This window comes from Leuresthes tenuis, unplaced genomic scaffold, assembly GCF_036924035.1.
Source record: "Leuresthes tenuis unplaced genomic scaffold, fLeuTen1.0.hap1 SCAF_4, whole genome shotgun sequence".
NCBI lineage: Eukaryota > Metazoa > Chordata > Actinopteri > Atheriniformes > Atherinopsidae > Leuresthes > Leuresthes tenuis.
In genome coordinates this window covers 13,839,113-13,861,661 of record NW_027325358.1, presented here as the reverse complement: position 1 = coordinate 13,861,661, position 22,549 = coordinate 13,839,113, and the positions used below count along the sequence as shown (strand labels likewise).

General features: G+C 40.2%; 2 protein-coding genes across 3 annotated transcripts; one reads left to right on the top strand and one right to left on the bottom strand.

The window, feature by feature from the left end:
• Nucleotides 1–122: 122 nt before the first annotated feature.
• Nucleotides 123–5,163, bottom strand: LOC140305025 (intercellular adhesion molecule 2-like). 2 transcript variants are annotated; one of them, XM_072383805.1, is made up of 7 exons: nt 4,913–5,163; nt 2,717–2,897; nt 1,862–1,937; nt 1,504–1,642; nt 1,081–1,410; nt 892–984; nt 123–754 (listed from the first exon to the last, which is right to left on the bottom strand). In XM_072383805.1, the coding sequence occupies exons 1-7, from the start codon at nt 4,965–4,967 to the stop codon at nt 684–686; spliced, it is 945 nt and encodes a 314-aa protein (XP_072239906.1). In that variant the 5' UTR covers nt 4,968–5,163; the 3' UTR covers nt 123–683. The 2 variants fall into 2 exon arrangements, with proteins under 2 accessions (XP_072239906.1, XP_072239907.1); XM_072383806.1 differs by having other exon boundaries at nt 892–981.
• Nucleotides 5,164–12,137: 6,974 nt separating this feature from the next.
• Nucleotides 12,138–21,115, top strand: LOC140305719 (protein GPR108). The gene is made up of 18 exons (XM_072384688.1): nt 12,138–12,740; nt 12,975–13,094; nt 13,994–14,044; nt 14,226–14,317; nt 14,409–14,479; nt 14,601–14,872; nt 14,964–15,026; nt 15,473–15,574; nt 15,652–15,785; nt 16,556–16,631; nt 16,756–16,829; nt 16,915–17,032; nt 17,115–17,245; nt 17,694–17,737; nt 17,821–17,870; nt 18,241–18,324; nt 18,694–18,815; nt 19,384–21,115. Exons 1-18 carry the CDS (start codon nt 12,645–12,647, stop codon nt 19,469–19,471), a joined length of 1,788 nt encoding a protein of 595 aa, XP_072240789.1. The 5' UTR covers nt 12,138–12,644; the 3' UTR covers nt 19,472–21,115.
• Nucleotides 21,116–22,549: the final 1,434 nt, after the last annotated feature.

The window sequence follows — 22,549 nt, the reverse complement described above, 5'->3', positions numbered from 1 at the left end:
TTCACTTAAAATATCGCACAGTCAAACTGCTTGGAAGCAAATTAATATATTAAGTTAGTGTTGATACAGACCCACTGAGGTAAATTTTTCATATTTATTAAAAAATTATGTACAGTCTGAAAGTCACATTGGTATTGACAACTTATGTGTACAGCCATCTTAGTTTCTTTCCCTTTTTCAATTTGGTTAACAACATTATTCAACTGTTTGTATTATTTTATGTACAGCTTTGTTTCTTTTCAACTTATATTGTAACAGCACAATTTAACAATGTGGGAGGATTATTACTTTTTTCACTGTTGTGGTAGACCAGAAACTGAACATCCAGTATTTACACAGGAAGGATAAATGATGCAAAAGTTCAGATCTGAAAGGAAGCATGTAACTGAACTATATATGAATGTCATTCAGAGTAATATTAATTTTGAAAATATCAAACTTCATGAGCAAAAAAAAAACAACTTTAATCTTAAAACGTGTACCTGATCAGCAGCTCTCTGCAAGATAACTTGATCTACTTCTACTTGCACTTCTTTCTGGAGTGTTAAAAATGAAGATGCACAGAAAGACGTTCAAATTAAAACTGGATCTATTTTGAGATGAGATGCAAAACAATGTCTTCCCTGATGAGCAGTTCTCACAGAAGGTCAGTATGGAGAGGTGACTCATCACTATTGCTTATTTTACAGACCGCTAATCATCTGAGCAAGAAGGACAGCCAACAAGAAACATCCTTTGCTGCTGTTTGTAGTCCCTAAGGAAAAGGAAGAGATCTCATAAGTACAGGATGACTTTCAGTTTCCCCCTTTTGATCATGTGAAATCAACACCTATTAATCTCTGGGGGAAGGGCAGAGAAAGTGTAAACATAAAGTTGCATTTGAAAACCTACCACTGTCCTCTAATGGTGGTGGGTTTCCTTTCACCTTGCACTTGAAACTGTCTTTCACCTGCTGGTTTGTAGGATGAACAAGCTGTGAATCTGCTGAAAAAATGAATTAATGAATAGTTACACGTAAGAATGGAGAGTCTTGTTTATATGTATGTGCACTTTAAATGAATAAACAATAAATCCACTCACTGTGTACAAGTGCTGAGATTTTTTCTGACTTCACTACTGGAGGCTGCTGCGGTCCATCAGGTCCCAGTTCCAGCTTGGCTTCACACCAGAACTTGGTTCTGTTATGCTCTTTGCAGGGGATGATGCTCATGGTGAAGCTCTCATTCACTGGTGTCTTCTTCGTGATGTTGGACTGGAGTTGAGCCAGTGCGGTCTGTCCTCTGTAGAAGGTCACAGTGATGTTTTCTACGGGTGCAACATCATGAACCGTGCACTGCAGAATGTACTGATGTCCCTCAAACATCGGCCCAGTGTGATTTACAAATCTGATGGAGACTCTATTTGGAGGCTCTGTGGAGGCAGAGTGACAGATCAATCACACCAAAGAGACACAGATTTTTTTTTTTTTTTTTGCATATTGGAAGGACAACACTGTTAACTCACGGTAGACCATTAAAGAGAGCTCCTTTGCACACTGTCCTCCCAGGTCAGAGGCTGCATAACATGTAGGCTTGATGCTCCAGTCAGTCATCTTGTCCACACTCCAGACCAGAAAATCCTCCATTGTTACTTCAGGAGCTTCCTAGATTTGCAAAAGGAAACTAATCAGAAAGCTGTTGAACATTTGAAATGATATTTTCTTGAATCACTCAGTTTTGACTCAAGACTGAACAGTATATAAGAAATGATAATTCTGATAAACATGTCAAATGTCCTCATCAAAAACTGGGGTCTGAGCATCTAAGTCTCCGGGTTATGCACTGTTCAACACAAAGGTATGTATGCAAGGCTAGTTCCTTACCAGTGAGACTTTCCAGCCAAGGAAAGGAAACCCAATCCCCTGTTTTGAGCAGTTAGCTTTGACTGGATCACCAAACCTATGACGGGAGAGTTTACAGATGGTTAGATGTCACCATCGTCTTTCAGACATGTAGCCTTGTCATTCATTTCAGAACTTTTCTGAGCTTGCTTGTTTTTATGTAAAAGTCAGACAAGTTATTTTTCCAGATCAATTTGATAATGACCTAGTAACATTTTTTGTTACAATTGTTTTCAGACAAGTCTGTATGAATGAGTTCACACTGTCGGATAGAGACGCAGGATGTCAAATTAAAGGCTTGATAACTCAAGCCATGTCATGACTTCTTAAATTTTTTTTTAAAAAAGCCTTTAGTTTGCGTAGAAAAGGTAAAAAGTGAGCATCCAAAGGGGACCAGTGGTACAAACACTAGGGTTTTTCATCAGCCACATTATACACACTAGTTTTTGTGCTTGATCGACTTTTTGGAGGAAATAACATTTGGCAAAAAATAAAACTATCTGTTTCCCTTGAAGTGCTCATCTCTTTTCTTTCTTTATGACTATTTTAAATGGGTATTGGCAACAGAACAAGTATACTGTCGAGGGCATAATATGGCTGATGAAACAGCCGGAAAATGGTGAGCTTGATATTTTTGTTCACATCCAGTGTTCTCAGAGTATTGCCCACAGCTTCACTCCTCATGTTTTTACTGTCGTGTACATCTTAATTTACCCTCATGAGAGTGTCTCTGTTATTAGCAAAGAATGCGAGAAAATATTCCGACACATTTGCATGTTTCTGGTTAAATGACCTGTTAATTACTGAGCCACCACCCTTCAGTCATTCCTGCCATACCTGACCACAAGAGTGGAGGACGATATGTTCAGATGGCACTCAGCTCTTTCTGTGGACTCCTCAGAGCTGCCGGCGACTGGGGAGGTAGGGGATAGGAGCAGTGTTGGCATCGGAGATGGAGGTGAAATTTGTGGCGGCAGAGCTGGAGCAAGTGTGTGAATAATGACGGGGGATGAGGTAGCTGAGGGAACAGGGTTAGTTAGGGAGTGGGAGAGGAAGCAAAACACAATTAATCACTTTGAAATATAAACACATTGCATATATGGCTCCTTCCAGATCATTTGGATTAGAGGAGTTTCTCTACAGTGAAGCTCAGTAAAACTGAAGTTCAATCCTTCAGTATTTCATGTCTATCCTTACAGTTTTGTTATTTTTCCGAAGTCTTGCCTCCGAGAAACTGTGTCATAGCTTAAAAAAAATTACAATAAAACACACAACCCGAATAATACCATTAGGTTAGAATGATGTCATTGAAATATTGATTACCTTTGAGTGGATTTGAAAGTAAACACTAAATGAATGAAAAGATTTATTTTCCAAAGTAGTCCAAACTTGAGTCTTACTACCTGTCTTCACCTCACCTCGAGCCACTTTATAAAAGACCTTGTTCATGAAAACTTTAGAACGATTTTCGCCACGCTTGCTGTCTGTCTTATATTGGGGTCAGTGTAGGTAATAATGGCTGTAAACTTTTTTAGTGATCCGGATTTTCAAGGAGGGAAGGTGATTTGTGTTCTGGCTTGGCCACGCTTTTTGTTACATTTTCCTTAATAAAACAAGTTTAGTTTTCCTTCTCCTCCTGCTTGAACCGCGTCTGCATTTGGGTCCTTCTCCTCTCCCCACCCTCCGTCCTGACATTCTTCGCATCTTTTTGTTTTTCTTTAGATTTTTGCAGTGTGATTGGGCAGCCTGAATGCTGGGGGAGTTAGTTTCTAAGGTGACAAATCATTCACACTGGTGTTTTGTATTCGATTTGGTTTAAAGATCTTAAAGTAGTATTAAAGTATTCATGATGTTGGTGCTGATTGACATATTAAGCATGAATACAGTGATGCATCTCTTCATGTATTTAACTTTGGTACTCTAAGCTACAAATGCAGAGTCATATTCTCCTGTCTTTGCAAAACACAGGCAAGGGTCAACTGAATTTTGCCATCTTGTGAAATAATACCCTTTTTGCTGATCTATTGTGTACTGTGCACTGAATACACCCAGTGTGTTCCTCTGAGGAAGGAAGGACACCCTGCCCAAGTCAGAAGAACTTACTCCTCTTTTGAATTGACCATTGTTCCACCTAATCCTGAGGTTGTTCTTTGGCCTAGCAGATGATCTCACTCACAGGAGGCATGGTGCCTGTCAGAATTTATTGTTATTTTTCCCACTTACCACTCTGCCAGTTGCTTCCAGTTATGCTTACACAGGCAGTCTTATCTAAGCAGGCAAAATACTGTCTAAAATGTAAACTTTGGATTGGAGTACATTGTTCAGATGTGATGGAAGAAGCATTAAAATCCTTTTTTTAAGATTCAGAATATCATCATTTCTGCACTCTAAATGTTAAAGGTATGTAACCATGACAAAAAAGCTTATATAAAGCCTCAAAATTATAGCACAATTAATGCTAAATGGACCATTTTATTGGTTAAAAGACTGTAGCAGATTGATGTTGTCAAGTCCATTAAAACTATCTTAAACATGAATTATTTAGTATGATTTGTTTTAAAGCTGCAAGGTCAAAAGCAATCGAAAGCCCAATGTTCCTTCTGAAATGTATTCAAGCATAACATGAAGTTAAATTAAATCGAAATGCTTTAGTAAAGTACAAATACTTGTAAACGTGTGAGTGAAACACTTTAATACAGTTAGTAAGTTTCTTTATAACTGCTTAGCGTGCACATACTGTAGATGCCACCTGTTAATGACTGGTTTGAGTTCTTGGCATTGTAAGCTAGAGTTTTTCCTCTTTTGTGCTCCTAAAATGTAAAAACAAGCAAAAAGAAAGAAAATACAGACTGCGATGCTAGCATCCCATCATCAAACTGCTCTGTAGGGTTGCAAGTATTTTACTCTTTGTAACAACAAGAGACAAAAAACAACTCGCTGTTTCAGATTTCTTCCTGTATCACCTGTTTCTACACCGAGCGGGTTCATCTTATTACACTTTCTCATAACACTCAATCAAGTTGTTTCACTCACCTGAGCCAAAGAGGCAAAACAGAACCAGAGTGATTAGCCTTCCAAGAGCGCACATCTTTCATCAGTTTCTTTCTCTCGGAATATCTGCTTCTGATGAGATGACGAGCTGAAACCCACCTACTGCGTGCTGATGCTGGGACACGGACTAATGCTTCTGAGGAAACACTGGGTACTTCAGGTTTTTATGGACTTGTGGGTGTGTGCGTTTGCTCTGCCTCTGTTTGTCTGAAGCTGATGATCAGGCAGTTCCTTTGCTCTGGCCTCTCCACCCTGGGCGTTCTCTGTTGGTATATCAGGAGAGGAAGGAAGGGAGGGTCAAGAATAATTCAGTGTAATGCTGCAGCGTCAAGGGGGAAGAACAAGTGTTCATACATGTGTCTGAGTGCAATTGCTTAGACAGAAAAAGGTCAGAAAACCCAGCATTATAAATGCAACAGCTGATGAAGTTTTTGTGTATTTTCAGCCCCACCATACATGTAAACTATATCCACATAACAACTTAACTTCAGCTCCTGGAATGAGTATTTTTCTTTGTCTTAACTATGAAGGTAGTCATAAGCAGTAACAAATGTACAATAATTGTTGACTGACTTTAGTTTATCTTCCCTCTACAAAACAATTGAGTGTATTTAAGATCAATGCTTTGATGATTTTAATGATTTGGTTAGCTTCCATTACTGTCAACATTCAGCTGTCCTCAGAAAAAGCCTCCTGTAAGTCACCTGATACATTAAAATAGAAACATGTTCCACAGCAACTGTATGAGGTTGTTTATGTTTGCGATCCCATGAAAAGGCAATAAAATCATCAGTAATTAGTTTTCTCTCATACTGACTTGTAGTGCTGCTTTGTTTGTTGTCCATTCAGAACAGCAGGGGGCAGCAGCTGAAAGCTTAGTGAGCTGAAGTTGTGCCTCAGCTTGCACCTTGATCGCTGGCACTTTGGTCAAACTTTGTGGCAGGTGAACTAGTAAACACTGCACTCTAGTGAGAGCTACAACTCTGTTCTTATTTCTACTGTCATTTTAAAGATTTTTTTTTTTTGGCGTAGATATGGTGTTCAAGTCTTTATATACACGGCTATTTTTAGAAAATATCTTTACACAGACAGAAGGGTGATGAATTTTAGGGAAACACTCACACACACAAAATGAGAGGACAAACACAATGAATGCAAATGTTTCCACACAAGCGCTCTGTGTGATACAAATCAGCAATTTACATCCAATTGTGCTCTTGGGGATATTTAACAATACTGGGCAGGTCCAATTGATGCTGATCTGGTTTAAAGAAGGTAACAGGAAAAGATCTCATTGACTTTGAAAGAAAGTTCATCACTGGGGCACGGACAACCCAAACTGGCTGGAATTCTATGGGAACAGTAACATAAGTGACGTCTACATTTACATCTATTGAAAACAGGTCAGTTAAGAGGGGTGGAAACTGTGCTCAACCACCACATTTTCGCACACAACTCAACACATAATGACTCTTGAACCATTGGTATTGTATTTATTGACCTTTTTTTTTCAGGTGAGGAAATTGAATATTCTCAGATTACAAAATGCACGTTATATTCATATACAATTTAAATTTATATTTACTTAGAGAGGAATAGCACAGCAGAGCTAATCAAGCTTTGATTACCCAGAATTCAGTGGTGAAAAACACGTGGCTCTGTAGAGACTGGGAATGACCCTAAATGCTCAGGTGAGTTATCCAACTCCTGTGAGAGCACAGCGCAGTCTTATGGAAAAACATCGCAAAACAGAAACACGTAACAGAACTTGATGTATTTATGCTGAGGATGATGAAATCTGTTGGGTTTTTTGAGCCATCCAGCATGACGTATGTCAGTGTGTCAGTTTTAATGCAAGCCATGATGTTCCCCTAACCCTAACTACCTCGTTTTAATACCAAACCTTAAGCACGTATGTTTTTATACCAAACCTGAACCATGTCAGTTTTTCATGCTTTACCTTGACCAGGGATTTTGTAATGTGCAGAAGCACGGGAAAACGGAAACTGAATTCAAAAATGACATTTTGATGTGATGTAATATGAAGGCACTAGTGATCAGCACGACTTGATAGTGACGCTTGGTGGTCAGATGGGTCAAATGTGGACTTTTTGCCAATTCAGTTCAACAGTGAAAACGTAACTATTTCATGGAATCCTGTGGCACTGTGTTGCTCTATTGTCACTTCCAGTTGTGAGAAAAACTGCTGTGTGGCACACACCAAGACGACAGATGGGGCCATCGACTGTACAGTGAGAAAATTGGTCCTCTTGTTGTTTATCATTATTTTGGTCATTGTTTCTCTCAAAAGGAATGACGTCCCTTCAAACAAATCGGTTCTGAGCAATCATCTTTATCCTGTGATGAAATATGTCTATCTTCTTGACGATTGTTGCTTCTTCCAGGATGACAGTGTCCCCATGCATTATTCACAAATGGGTCACAAAAAAGGTTTTATGAGGATAAACATATTCAGGAGATTTTCGAGTCGTGTGTCATGGCAATTTCCACCACTGTTATCAAAACAGCAAATGAGGAAATATCTTCTGGAAGAAAGAAGATTTCCCACCCCTGCAGAGATACACTGACTTCCCTCGGGTAGCACTGGAGCTGTTCAGTGGAAGGTGGTGACCCAGTGATGAGACTTTTAAAGATAGAATTTGTTTTAATTTATGATGTATTTTTACTCTATATTTATACTGTTTCTAAAAAAAAAAAGTCATTGGAGATGAATAGTTGAGAAAACAGTATCTCCAAACTCAGCTTGATTGGAATTTATAATACTCTACTAATTTAATTCAAGAACTCCTCGTCATTTTATCAAGTTGATTTTTTTTATTGTTTTTCTTTTCTATTATCAAAACAGTTTGATACTAATAGTATACTAATGAGCGTCATGTATACTAATGATACATATGACACCGTCCTCCATCTAAGTGAAAGACTGATGTTGCCAAGCCTATAAAAACGCGGTGGATTTCTAATATCTGATTGCTTCAAACTATCAGAAAGATGAAGTAGTATAATTTGCTCTGCATTCACCAAGTACACCAGCTCACACATGAATGAAACAAAAACTGGCATGCCGATTGCCATAAATGATTGATTAACATACGAATAATTGTTGTTTACAAGTCTTTGTGAATTAATGTTTTTTTGTTTTGTTTTTTTCTCGGTGGAGCTTTCGTAATCTGTCAGACCGCCTTGTAAGGTACAAATTGTACTCAAGCTGAAACCGAAAGTGAAACAATAAGCCATTTTTTTCTTCTATGAACAGTCGCGTATCCGCAGCCTGACAGTGATACGGTAAGTTTAGTCTATTTTGATTTTTAACGCTCATCTAGGGGCGATCTGCGATTTTATGAAGCTCCTGGGCTGTATTCACAAAACGAATCGGTTCAAAGTGCAGCTGAGCTGAGGAGCGGACACTGACAGAGGGAGATCTGTTGTTTAGTGGCACACAGTAAGTTAAAAAAAAAGTCCATCAGTCAGTCATCAAGTGTTTAATGTTAATAAAACGTTATGTCGCCAAAACGATTATTAAAACCTATAAGTGAGGACTAATGTGGCGGACAGATACAGATGTGACCTAGTTTAAAATTGTAAATACGTTGTTATGTCGTTTTTGCGCCTCTGTACTTCCTGTGTGGGATCTCACAACGCGTGGCAGACTGCATTACAAAACTGCAACAGTCTAGTCACATAACACTGCTATTTGCAACAAACTACAAAAAAAGGGAATCCCACAAAATACGATTCTCGCGGCAGAAATGTGCAGAAAGGAGGGCACTTCTAGGGATTTGTAGGAACCTTTTACACCAGCTTGATCAGGAAATAGCCCCGAAATAGCTTTAATTTTTGACTGTTTATATACATATATTTAATCAAATTTGATATTAAATAGTCAGATTTAAATTGATATGTATTCATTGACCTCGTTTACGTTCTGAAATTATGGATGGCTGCTTAATCTTGACTGCAAAACCTGTTACCTTATTACATCACTTGACTAGCTACAATGACTTTGTGGGGGAAAACTCATGAAAACGTGGTAATCTACTGTACAAACATTCACCCCTGACAGAAAGCTGACCACTGAAGGAGTTATTAATGACTGAGTCCTGTTTGTAACTGGATGAATGTGAGAAACCCTTCTTTTGTGTGAGGAAATAATGGCTGAAAATATTACTGCACAGATATGAGAGTGGTGTCAATCCTCTCAAATCCTTTCGTATTACGTGTGTCACCAAAGCAAATCAAAGTGTGTTTGAGGTGTTAAAGGGAAACTAAAAAACTAATGCCTCCTTTCTGTCTGATCAGACATGGCTGTTCAAATGCAGCTCGTCGAAACTCTTGAAGGGATACTTGAAGACGACTTCAAAAAATTCAAGTTTTATCTTACGCTCGAGGTCCTGGACAGCTGTCGCCCAATTCCAAGGTCCCGTCTAGAGAGTGCAAGCCGGATAGAAACTGTGACCCATATGACACAGGCCTATGGTGAAGAGATGGCCGTGACGATCACCATAGAGATCCTGAGGAAGCTGCACATCAACGACGCTGCAGACATGCTGAAGAAGAAATATGCAGGTAGTTGTGGCTTTAAAAGTCAACTTCAAGCCAATATGCCGTCTTGACTAATTCCCTGCATCTGTGTTTTCACTCACAGAGGGCTTAAAACCCGAATCCTCCAGCACTGCTGCAAGACCACCTCCAACACCCCAGTCTTCCACAACCTCAGTATCAGCTCAGGATGGAGCTTTGGTCTTCGCCCCCATACTCAACTCCAGCAACCCTGGAACATGGAACGTGACCATCAACACTCATAAATAACACGTTTTTTTTAACACAGCGGAATTACTTAAAGGAAACAAGTCATATTTTTAACTATTTTGTTATTCAGAATTTCTTCTAGCACTTGCATTTTTTCAGTGACATTAAAGCCATCACGTAAGCTCCTTTACCTCTGTAAATTATGTCTGATAACAGCTGCAGGCCAGTCAGACACAAATGCATTTTCTCTGAGCCTGGTAATAGATTTTTTTTTTTATTATATGCGTCACTTTTCAGATGAGATTTCTAAAAAGTATATACATATTTAAGAAGCCATTTTACAATTGAACTCAACAAAAGGATTCACAGTTTTATGTTATTTCCTTTATTGCCAGCAAAAATGCTTCTGTTGTGGCCGGTACATGATAGAAGGGTGTAAGATGCGAGCAGGGAAGGTATACAGATACAGGGATAACTGTGCCAAGTGATAGAAATGTGTGATATGTGGCAGTGAAGTCTCCGTCCAGAGGAGTGTAGTCCTAAGCTAATAACATTTCAACCATCTGTTTCAATAAAAATGGGTGTGACATCAAAGTTGAAGCCAGTTTCTTATTTTGTCCCATTGTGATGTTTTCTTCTTTTAAATTCATGTGGCTAAAATAGCAAATACCTCAGTTTTCCTCCCTATTGAAGGTGGGATTTTTTTTACTAGTGACTACAGTACAGAAGGTGCAGCTTAGAGAAAATGTTGAAAGAAGAAGACTCACGGCCTTTTCCTATTGTGGAGGATAAAGGGTTCAAAAAGCTTGTTAAAGCTTTGCCCTTTGGCATATTGTTTGAATCTAATTGTTAAAAAGGCTCTTGAACAAAACCCTGTGGGTTATTTCAAGAGCAGCACCACTCCAAAGGTGAGTTCTTTATCTCACTGATGTATTCCTGATGGCACACTTGTTTAAGTTGCTGCTGCAGTGACATTTGAATCAATCACTTTTTGTTGTCACATTTTGTAGGAGAGACTAGTACAGGTGAATGAACAAATGGGCAGTCCAGAGCTAAAATTAATACAAGAGGTGGATACCCACTGGAACAGCACCTACCGTATGCTGCAACACATCTATGACCTGAGGGATCCTGTTGGAGCTGCTTTGGCTGGCTTATGCACAGACATTGTGCCACTTTTATCCAAAAATTATGTGATAATCGCAGAATGTCTGAAAGTTTTGTCACCATTTCATGATGCCACAGTGGAGCTATCTGAGGAAAAAAGGGTCTCAGTATTCAAAGTTATTCCCCTGTTGGCGATGTTACATCATGCAATGGAGGAGGAGGATCTTGGAATCCTACAAATTCCAGAGAAACTCATCCTCCTCCACATCATCCTCATCAGAAGCTTCTCTGCCTGGAACTCAAGGTAATCGATGTATTTTAATTGGCGTATTGCATATATTTTTATTGTGTCATTGTATGTAGTTACTTACAGTCGGCTTGTCTGTTTGGATGCCACAGTCCAGCAGAGAAGAATCCAAAATGAAACCTTGGATGCATCAGTGGAGGTCAAAACATACCTTGCAGAACCAAATGTTAAGAGATCAGAGGACCCGCGACAATACTGGGAAAAATATTTAAAAAAATGTACATCACAACTTGTATAAGCTTGCTGTGAAGATGCTGTGTACCCCAGCTTCATCTGTCCCCTGTGAAAGGGTATTTCCGAAAGCAGGTGAAATAATCTCAAAAAAGAAACCGCCTGAGACCAAGCACTTTTGAAAAGTTGATGTGCTTAAATAAAAATGACTAAAAATCCCCCAGAACAGAAGGAACACACGCTCATTTTTGTCTACTAGCATAATCATTTAAGTACAAATTATGTCGACGCTTCACATAGTGAAGCCACGTTGTCATATCCATAGACTTATAAACACTCTGTATAGTGTCCATGGTCATTTCAATCACAACCTGCTTTACATTTATTATCCACTTGATGGCGCAGCAGAGCAAATTAAGCGTCATGAAGCTTCGGCCAATGTGTGAACTACTCGGATGGACAGCTTCAGAGCGTCATGAGGTTTCATCTCGTCATCACTGCTGATTAGCTATCTGTGTTACCATGCAATTTAACAGGTGTACCTAATAAAGTGGCCGGTGAGTGTATTGTAAAAAAAAAAAAACATTTATATGCAGAAAGACAGATGTGATCATTGACAATATGACTTCTTTTTTTTTTTGCTACATTCATAAAGCTGTGTGTATATGGTTCTCTTTTTAAACTCTTAAACATAGATCATAGATCTATGATCTATGTTTAAGAGTTTCAATATATATACATAAATATGCGTAGCAACATGGCAACCCCAGAGATCTCATCCGACGTGGAGGGTCATTCTGTTCATGTGAACATTTACAGCCGGAAGCTCGCTGTCAAAAAATGGACCACGTGACCAAACCTAGGGCAATTTTTCAAAGGTGTAGACAGAACGTCTGAATGAAAACCTCACGTGTTTGACAGAAAAGCCACACACGATTGGTTGATTTTTCGTGCGAAGAGCATTTATAACTTACGTCTGTATTTCTGTTGATTTAGCTGCATTTTCATGGCAGCTGCAAACGAGAATAAACAGCTGTAGGCGTCCTGGTTGACGAATTTGTCCGAACCCTGTTTAACGTTCTGCTGTGCGTTCAAGACCAGGAAGTAAGCTATTGCACTCGTCTACAAGCTAGCTGTTGTCTTGCGCGATGAAAGCACAAAAGAAAAACAGAGTATAAGATACGCGGTTATCATTTAGCAACAAACAGTGTAGGCTAAGTGCCAATACGTTGTTTTTCAAGCGAAACAACATTGTAAGTGATCTCGGATACGGTGACGACTGCAGGCCAGCGTACTGTTTAGCCATCTGGTAGGATTGTCGATCGCTAATATCACCAGTTACCGTTAGCAGGTTTGGTAATGGCCGTGGTACACAGAGACTGTTGTTTGGCTGGATTGTTACTCTCGTTACTGCTGTCTGTGTGCAACGCAAGAATACACAAGCTCACCCTGAAGGTAAGTCGACAGTCGTGTTATTATGTGTTTGTTATAGCAGCGTTAGCCAGTCAACGTCACTCCTCCAGGCGGCATTTTACCAGCTAGCACGTAGGTGTTGATTAGCTCAAATTACGTGAAATGGGCAAACATCATGTCATGTTGTTGTTACAGTGTTGAATTTCTGTTGGTTTGTAGACAAATCTCAGAAAAAGCGTATCGAACATCTCTGCTTTTGTTTGATTTTCTTCTCAGAATGAAACCCGGTTTGCTGTCGACCTCAACAACTTTGGTTTCTACGCTAATGGGACTTTGGATGTGAGCCTCTCCGCCCTGTGGCTGAAGGAAACTCTGGTAAACTACAGCACCTATCCGGTAAGGAGTGTTTGTTTTTTGTGTGCATCTTCTGTTCATTTGAAGGAGTGAGTTCAGCTGCCACTGAACATGTCAGAGGTGCATTTGTGTTCCTTTTAGGTGGTTCATTATGAAAACAAGTGCAAATTGCCTAGCTTGAACAAATACAAACCACTTCATGTGATAGGCGGTAATATACAAAACGTTAGCATAGATTTTATCTTAGCTAAATGTTCAAAAATCAGCATTTGTTGTCCAAAAAAATAATCATTTTTATTCATGGCAAAGCTCACTGTGACAGGTGATGTTGTTCCAGACTACATTATATCAATAGTTCTTGATAAACATAGTTTTATAGCAACTTAGTCAAATACCAGTGAATATAATCCAGTACAGGATCTATAACTATTACCTCCCTAACTAAACATGTAATTGGATGACTGCCTCCATTACATTGTCAATAAAATGTGAACATTGTTGGTTTTATGGCACATTAGATTTTACTGATGTGCATATACGCTATCGCACCCTGTTTTTTGCTGCATTCTGCGACACATCCCGATGTTGCAAACTGCTTTATGATGCATGCTTTGGTGCTGGATTCAGCTGCATTCCCAGCTGTAAAAACAATAAAATGTTTTGCTTCATCTAATAAAACATTGGATAAAGCACTTTTAAACAAATGCTATCTAATTTCTCACTAATGATACGTGAACTTTGTAACTGATGAAGAGAATTTGTTGACAACAATTTCGAGTAAGTGTTTCCAGCAAGCAGTAAAGGGGCAGACTAACTGAACAAATACGTAACGCATAACATAAGCTGGCGCTTTAACTGGAACTTCTTCTTGTGGGAAAAGTGCTTTCAACCGAAGTGCTCCGACAGTATAAACTCACAGTCAACATTTGCACTTTGTTTAGGTTGGTTTCAGCCTGTCCAGGTCACGTGTCAATGGAGTCTTGTCCTACACGGTAAGTGCGACACCTTTTTGCCATTATGCTTTCTAGTAAAACATTTTCCATATATCATTTGTCATCATACATTTATTGCTGGATATTCTAATTAGATTTTTGATTTGAAAAAAAAAATGGGTACAGTTCGTGATGATTTGTTCATATGTGATGATTTGACTGTTTGTTGTGTTCCTTGTAGGCAGAGGAGACTGAGACATGCCCACTCACACTGACAAGGCCGACCAACGATGAGCCTCTCATTCTTTTTTTTATCGATATCAACACCCTCAGGTGTGTATATTTTTCACCGTCACTGTAAGTTGATATTTATTTCATTGTCCTTAGAGCCTTTTGTGAAGCTTGACGATTTATATTTGCGTAGTGTCAATGTGAGAGCTATGGGTGTCCAAGACAACATCTTGACAGCAAAGGCAAAGGCTGAAGTAAATAAAGGTCGGTGCTGTTCACACTTTACACTTCCTCAAAAATCTACAGCAGGATGAAGAATGAAATCATTTGAATCAAGCGGAGCTTTGAAATTTGACTGTTTTGAACCTACGTTTGTACCCTTTAGGTCAGAGGAAGACCAGATCAATCTCTGTTGATACTGCTCAATCATTAGACAATGGGAACGCAAAGTCACCCCAGTCAGATGATACGTTGAAAGGCACCAAAAATGAAGAGGTGTCCCCGGATGTGAAGAAGCCAGATCAGCCGGATGAGAAGAAGGATGCTCAGCCAGATGAGAAGAAGGATGCTCAGCCAGATGAGAAGAAGGAAGCTCAGCCAGATGAAAAGACGAGTCCTGATGCAGAAGCTGAGAAAGCTGAGGGAACTAGATTCCTGGTAACATACCTTTGTGTTTCTGTACTTGTTGGTCGGATCTGTTCATGAAATCGCCTGAATGAACTAAACAATGAACTGTGTCCTCTTGTAGCTGGATAAGTCTACCCCGCTGACTTTAGCTCTGGACAAAGTAAATGGCTCCTACAACTTCAGTGTAAGTGCACTGATCTCATCCTTTATATGTCATGTGACACAGTATTTGATTGGCTATAGTTGTGTGTGTTATGGAAGTTTTTATCGCTTGCTTCCTAATACCTCTGATGAGCAATGAAATAGAGAACTTTACTTTTTCTGCCGGCCGGCTAAGGTTTTATTCATCGTTACAAGGAAAAAGATCAGTCCACACCATTCAGCGGCAATGGTATGAAAAGATACAAACAAAAGGAACCCAGAGCATTTATACCTGACGAGGGGGCTTTGTTCTTTAGGTGTGTAACCACACCTCCGGGGGGGGTAGGATGCAGTCTTGATGATAATAATTAAGAAGCAGGAGGTTGTCTGGGTGTTAATTAAGAGGTAAATAGTTGGATTAGAGCGTTTGTTAGTCTTGAGACATAGAATTTACCATCACATGCAAAACATCTCGCCTTTTCTGCACAGTTCCACATCGAGGTCGGCCCAAAGGCGCAGGGTCTGTACAGCCTCAAATTCCACTACTGTCACAACAGAGTGCCTGGAATCAAACTGCCTTACTCGTTCACGGTGAGTTGAGTCGGTTTGTTCTTGGCGCAGGTACTCTCAGGTGTATGCATATCTCAATGTGAATGTATCCCCTGCAGGTGGAAGTGACAGAAAAGAATCCAGGAGGCTACCTCTCTGCAGCAGAAATTCCATTGTCTCGCCTTTACATTTTTATGGCCGGAGTCTTCTTCAGTGCTGCCATGGTCTGGGTTTACACCCTCATGAAACACAGGTACATCAGTGTTTACCACTTTGTGTGGCAGAGTCTTCCAGCTTTTTGCAAAGTCACGTCCATTTGGATACGCCGTGGGTTTGTTACAACATCAATTTTGTAACGACACTAGGATGTTCCTCATCTCAGTTTAAAGAGTTGAGCTCAGATTCTTTGCCAATTAGCATTAAATTTGTGAGGAAGCTGCAGCTCATTGTGGCCTGTTGGCAGTTAAGATTTGCTGTCTGAAACCACCAATGTTTACAACACCTATGTGGAAGTCAGACCACTAGCTGCCGGTCGCTGCCTCTAGATGAGCAATAGAACACCTCTGCTTACACAGCGGGAACACAGACTCTGTGCTTTATGTGCATAAAGTAGCAGAAAATCTACTGAAAACTGTCTTTGGATTTGAGCTTAGGATCTAAAATGAACTGCATGCACGGGAACAACGTGTGGGGTGTTACTGTGATGCCAAATTCTTTTCATCCCTTATCTTTCTAAATGGTCTTTCTATGCAAATCTCTCACAGAATGTAGTGAGCATTTCCATGCATTGCAGTAATGATCGTAGCATGAGCCTACTCTAAATTTGACAAAGAAAACGTGGCGGCTGACTCCTCGACTGCACTCCTTTTTAGTAAAGTGTGGGTGAGACAGAGAGTGGACTATCGAGGCATCGTGTCACTGTCCTCAAAAACTCCCAGAAGATGTAAACGCTCCTGTTTAGCGACAGCGACACAGACTCGCCTAAAAGAGTTGAAACGTCTTTCCCTGTGCGCTCGTTTACAGGTACAGCGTGTTTAAGATTCACTGGCTGATGGCCGCGCTGGCGTTCACAAAGTCCACGTCCTTGGTTTTCCACAGTGTAAGAGCACCGTCACCACAGTGCACACTTAATCCTAGTTTTGTACATCACATCTGTGTTTTGAGTCCTAAAACAAACTAAAGCCAAAGTTGCTTCATGCATCCCTGCTCTATTTCTCTCTTAGATCAACTATCACTTTATCAACACTGAGGGGCATCCCATCGAAGGCTGGGCCGTCATGTATTATATAACACACTTGTAAGTACGACGTCTGCGCGATATGTTGTTTGTTCCACTTTGTGTGTTGTTTTTTTTAACATGTGTATGTTTACATTTACTAAAGGCTCAAAGGAGCTCTCCTGTTCATCACGCTGGCACTGATTGGCACTGGCTGGGCTTTCGTCAAATACATCCTGTCTGACAAGGAGAAGAAAATCTTCATGATAGTCATCCCACTGCAGGTACTGTTCAGTACGCTAGCGTGAAGTTTACCTGTTGTATTTTCCTTCTCTTTTGACGACTCCCTTGCCTGTCGCCCCCCAGGTTCTCGCTAATGTCGCCTACATCATCATTGAATCCACAGAGGAAGGCTCCAGTGAATACTATCTGTGGAAGGAGATCCTCTTTCTGGTTGACCTTATCTGCTGCGGAGCCATCCTTTTCCCCGTTGTCTGGTAGTGTTTGCACGTGGTCTGTCTAAGCTGTATCGGTTACGGTTTCCATCTATTAAAATCAATTGAAAATTGAATCAAGACCAGGACTGGGACTAGCGTCTGATCTGCTTCTACAGTGGCAGGTTAAGATAAGAGGTGTCCTTCATATTCCATGCTTTAACTTATTGAAAGCCTAAGAAAGGATGTAACTGTCAGGAGACCAAAGGTAATGTTAGATTGCAGGTACGATGGATGGTTGGATGATCTATATCCAGCCAGTCTAAGACAAGTCGTCCCATGGAATGGGTTCCTTCTAATTTTCTGCATAAAATCTTCAGTGATGGAATTTTCCAGACATCAATTATATGGGGGGGGGGGTGCATCCGTGGTCAATATAGCATTTGTTAGGTCAATTTGCCTTTCCCATAGTGCACAAATGTGTTCTTAAATATAAAACGTGTGTTCACAGGTCAATCCGTCACCTGCAGGAGGCTTCTAGCACAGATGGAAAAGGTGGTAAGAATTTTGATCAGCCACAAGGTTTCTGAGCTGCTGCCGGCCATTGGTGTACTAAACCTGCTCCATATTTCTTTCAGCTGCCATGAACTTGGAGAAGCTCAAGCTCTTCCGGCACTATTATGTGATGGTGAGCAAGACTCGAGCTCAGCAGTGTTTTTCTTACTCTGTTTTAGAGCTCAAAGCGCAGCATGAATGTTGACATTGTTCTAACGCTGACGTTTTCAGCGATGCTGCTGATTTCTGGCTTTGGTTTTTTTTGTTTTTTTTTTTTTACATTATTTTATTTAAGCTTAGCTCTGGTTGTAAATTATACTGAGTCACAGCATTTAGCAAAGAGTCTGCAGGCTTTTCATTCAGCAGAGTCATTGCTGTGGAGCCAGGATTAAAAAAAAACTTACTTTTTCTTGCTTTGTTTTAAAATACTTTATCTTTTATTAAAAAAAAAAAACAGTCTGCCCCATTTTGTGTGACTATTGAAATTGTTTTCTCCGTTTTAGATTGTGTGTTATATCTACTTCACAAGGATCATAGCCATTCTGCTGAAGATCACAATGCCTTTCCAGTGGCAGTGGTGCTATGAGGTGAGACAGCGACGGTGTACGATAACAGTCTGACTTTACTGCAGAGCACCGCTTTGAGAAAGGTCAAAGACATTCTGGAGCTCACTCTGAATCGATGATGACTAGGCGTTACTGTCTGATGTGCATACTTTTAAATGCATTACTCCTTTAGAGCCCTGTATTGCTTTATTACAAGTGGCCAGGAATGCCATTCTTAGTTAAAGGGGCCGGTACTCCTGTTTATTAATTTGTAAGCCAAAAAAAGCTAATAAAAAGTGTGATGGAGCTGTCGGCTTTCTGCTTAAAGTTGAACGCTGTGGCTATAAGCCAACTGCGAACATGATTCATCTTGGTGTTGTATTTGACGTGCGCACTCTTTTGTTTCCCCAGTTTCTGGTGGAGGTGTCTACTTTGATATTCTTTGTGTTGACGGGCTACAAGTTCCGGCCAGCGTCCAATAACCCCTACCTGCAGCTTCCCCAGGACGAGGAGGACGTAGAGATGGATGAAGTGTAAGCACACAGCGCTAGTCCACAGCCCGATTTCAGCATTGTTGAATTACAGGGTTCTGCTTTAATCTCACTGAAAAACGGGACTAAGCCGAATACGTTGGGTAAGAATGTGTCCAGCCCACAGAGAGAGAGAGAGAGAGAGGAGTGTGTCTTCAGGCAATGGATCGTGGTAATAAGTGTCTTCTAAGTGGTGAAGAACCCAGATTTGTTCAACTCTGTGGGGCTTCTTCTATATTGTTCCATCGAACCTTTCACTCTTTTCACTCAAACAACACATTCTTTTTTTTCTATGAAGCCAAACTGTCTTTGAGATAATCGAAGAAAGGCTTGAAAGTGTGTGCAGGAAGCAGTAAATGCCCACAGAAAGGTTCTGCTAAAGTTATTCAAGCTATATCCATAGATACTCTTATGATCAGCTGTTTACTCGCCAATACAGAAGAAACTTTGTCAGTTAAACATCAAACTTTTATTATTTTGCTAATCAAACTCTTGTGTTTTCAGAGGTGGAAAAGCAATGTCAAAATATTAAAAGGCAGTATGTCTTCTCTCTGTTCCGATCACTGTCCAGGGTGACTGAGTCTGGGGCACTGGAGGGTATTTCTAAAGTCAAGAAGACGTCCAACGGACGTGAGCGCCAGAAAGAGCCCACCTTGTGAGCGGGAGGCTGCATCTTTGGGAGGGACCGACTAAACACCCCCAGGCCAGCTGGTGTGAAGGGGTACACATGGACCAAGGCTCCCCACTTCCACGGACAGCTTTCCTTTTAAAACTCTTTAAGTGGTTCCAGTGGTCATGCCCACTGTCTGGCTATGCAAAAAAAAAAAAAAAAACAAACAAACAAAAAAAAGACTAACCGGTTGGACACTCTCCATTTCCCAGGAACACTCCACCCAGAAACCGGGAAGTTTCAGGAGGCACCTGCCACAAGGATGGGTGGAGATACAGAAAAGGAGCTCTGGTGTTCTCAATCATTTTCGTTTCTCTCTTTGTCTCTCCAAAGATAATTATTATTTTAGAGAAAGACTTGCTTTTGAGTGCGTTTAATTCTGCTATTTAAACCGGTACTTCTGCGAACCTCTTAGCTAAATGTGTGACATGACGACACAACTGTATGTGTGTGTGTGTGTGTTTGTGCGTGTGTGTGAGAATTAGGGGCACCACCAGATTTAAACACAACAGATTTATCCCTTTGGAGATGATAGCCCATTCTCAGGTAAAAGGCTTATCAGTGCATTTCAAATTTAAGCAACAGCAGTCTCTGCCCCACTATTTGCAGGTTGGTAAAATCCCGTCAATCATCACAGAACTCTTATTACCACACAGTACCGCACATTTGTTTTTCTTACGCATTTGATTTGCATATTGAAATATATAGATTTAAGAGGTTGTATATTTCAATATATTGACTTACTGCTTATTGAAATGTTTGTATTTCAGTATCATTGTCGATGTTGAAGGGGCAAGCGTTCCTCCCAGTCTTGTTGCTTGGACCGCTGCTGTAATTTAGTGCTTTAGTGGTTAAGGACACACCCCATCTCTGTGAATTGAGCCCATGTGGATGACATGTGGACCTCTTCTTGAAAGAACGGGTTGGATCAGGCTCTAAAATAATCTGTGCAACGGCCTTGTTGTCCTTTTGGCCTGGCTGTGCCAACCTGGGCTGAGAAGTGACCTAATGGATTTTTGAATTTACCTGCTATTGGTTTATACTTATTGTTTTTTTTTTTTGCTCTTGATGTGAAGCTTCTTTGATTAATTATTAATGACTTCTCGGTAAATGGCAGACCAGCAACGTGTGCAGCCAGGCAGGGTTAGATGGCCATTTGTAAATAAGACGGTTGATACAAGAAGAGACGTTTTAACTATTAAAGAACTTCATGGTGTTTCAGACAGTGTTGACGGTCGAGTTTCAGTGAGATTTTTTTTTTTTTTTTTTTTGGATTCCCTGTTATTGAAACGGGTGAGAACTCGAGGGAATGCTACTGAGATTTAGTGGCTCCTGTCCGGAGAAGACGGAGCTGCACAGTGTTTACACACAGTTAACATGTCTCCTAACGGGCTGAGTACCTTGGAGGAGCGAAGGTAATAGTATACATTTATTTCATGTGGTTGAAGAAAGTCTTTTGCTTGTTAAAGGAGGCTGTTTGATGTTTGTATGAACTGTCACAATAAAGCTGGACTTCTGGAACAGTCTCAGATCACACAGTTGTGTATATACACCACATGCACAATTATGAGGGGAATTGTGTTCCTTTAGGATGACTTTTACCCAAAAAATAAAATGATCCGTCAATACGAAATGTTGCTGAACCTCGAACCTGTTTTTTTTTTTTTTCTTTTAATCAAAGGAAAACTGAGAAATACACAAAGATATTCAGTAATTAACAAATAAAAAGATACAAAACAAGTTCAACTCACTTGTCGATAATGTGTAACAACTGACACAAGATATCAAACGTTTAGCCTTCCAAAAATATTGTTAATCTTTTTAATTACTGCCATGAGCCCTTTATCTATGGGGTCTGTCGGCTGTTTAGCCTGTAAGTGTTTGGAAGGGCTGAAAAATTCATAGTAGGATTTAAATCCACTGGGCCAGCTTTTGAGATCTCAGCTGGTTTGCTGAATAGGAGCCCCTGGCTGCTCCAATGAGTCATTTCTCACTCTGTCTGCCCTGAAAATCTTACCCGTCAATTAAGCCATTTTTAGGCTTAATTGTGGGAAATGTATGTGATCAGTGGTGCAAAAAGTGGGTATGAACTATATACATAGGGGTGCTGCAGCAGAAGGGGCGCCAAAGCGATCGGGGAAAAATAATTTCAAGTAGGCATTTTCTTTAACATCTTTTCTAAATGTGTAAATGATATGATCAATAACAGAGGCGCCCCCTCCCCCTTCACACCCCCTCGCCACACAAAATGCTTGCGCTACACGACTACATAATCGAAAGTCTTTGTATACTTATTACTGTAATCTGATAAATCTGATTACAGTAACATGAGTAATCTGATTACAGTCAGTGCGGTTACATGCGTGCCATCGGATCGGATTAATGGCTAAATTACAATAAGATTGAGTTATTCAGTACATGTAGACACCTTAATCTGACAAGAAATCGGATCGGGTTACTTGTGATCGAGTTAAGAACCCGGGATAACTCGTCCAAATGCCCACTGAACGTGCATGGAGACGGATCGAGCGTTCTGCGCATGCTCGAGATTGTTCAGTTAAGGAGCATAACCCAACTATAGCTATAATCGAGTTAATCTCATCATGGATACCCACTGAGTAATGAGTACTGTAATCCAAGTAATCTGATTACTCAAATTACAGTAATCTGACTACAGTAACCCTCAGACTGTAATCCAATTACTGTAACCTTATTACAGTAATTTGATTACTGTAACCTTATTACAGTAATCTGATACTGTAAACTGATTATTGAATTGTTATGAATGGGGATGCCAGTCATGTGTCTGCATACCCCTCAGAAAGTAGTTAGTTCCACCCCTGTATGTGATGGTTGTATTTTAGCCGTCATGTCTCGGAACACTGGGCACAAAGTGCTTCTACAGTCCGGGAACTGAACCGTTCTGAAATATACCTGGTCGATGACAGGTCGCTATGTGTATATTGAAGCAAGTTTTGGTTCATTTCAATGAAAAGATTGAATTAAGGAAAAAAGATCTCTGAACATCATAGGGAGTGACCAGACAATTCATAGTGGCATTCACTGG

Excerpts from the sequence above, each read along its gene's own strand:
- LOC140305025 (XM_072383805.1), bottom strand. The coding sequence starts at position 4,967 with ATGTGCGCTCTTGGAAGGCTAATCACTCTGGTTCTGTTTTGCCTCTTT. Across the intron at positions 1,643-1,861 it reads TTGGCTGGAAAGTCTCACTG|GAAGCTCCTGAAGTAACAAT; the intron begins GTAAGGAACTAG and ends TTGCAAATCTAG. Across the intron at positions 755-891 it reads ACCACCATTAGAGGACAGTG|GGACTACAAACAGCAGCAAA; the intron begins GTAGGTTTTCAA and ends CCTTTTCCTTAG.
- LOC140305719 (XM_072384688.1), top strand. The coding sequence starts at position 12,645 with ATGGCCGTGGTACACAGAGACTGTTGTTTGGCTGGATTGTTACTCTCG. Across the intron at positions 14,045-14,225 it reads ATGGAGTCTTGTCCTACACG|GCAGAGGAGACTGAGACATG; the intron begins GTAAGTGCGACA and ends TGTTCCTTGTAG. Across the intron at positions 15,027-15,472 it reads ATGGCTCCTACAACTTCAGT|TTCCACATCGAGGTCGGCCC; the intron begins GTAAGTGCACTG and ends TTTTCTGCACAG.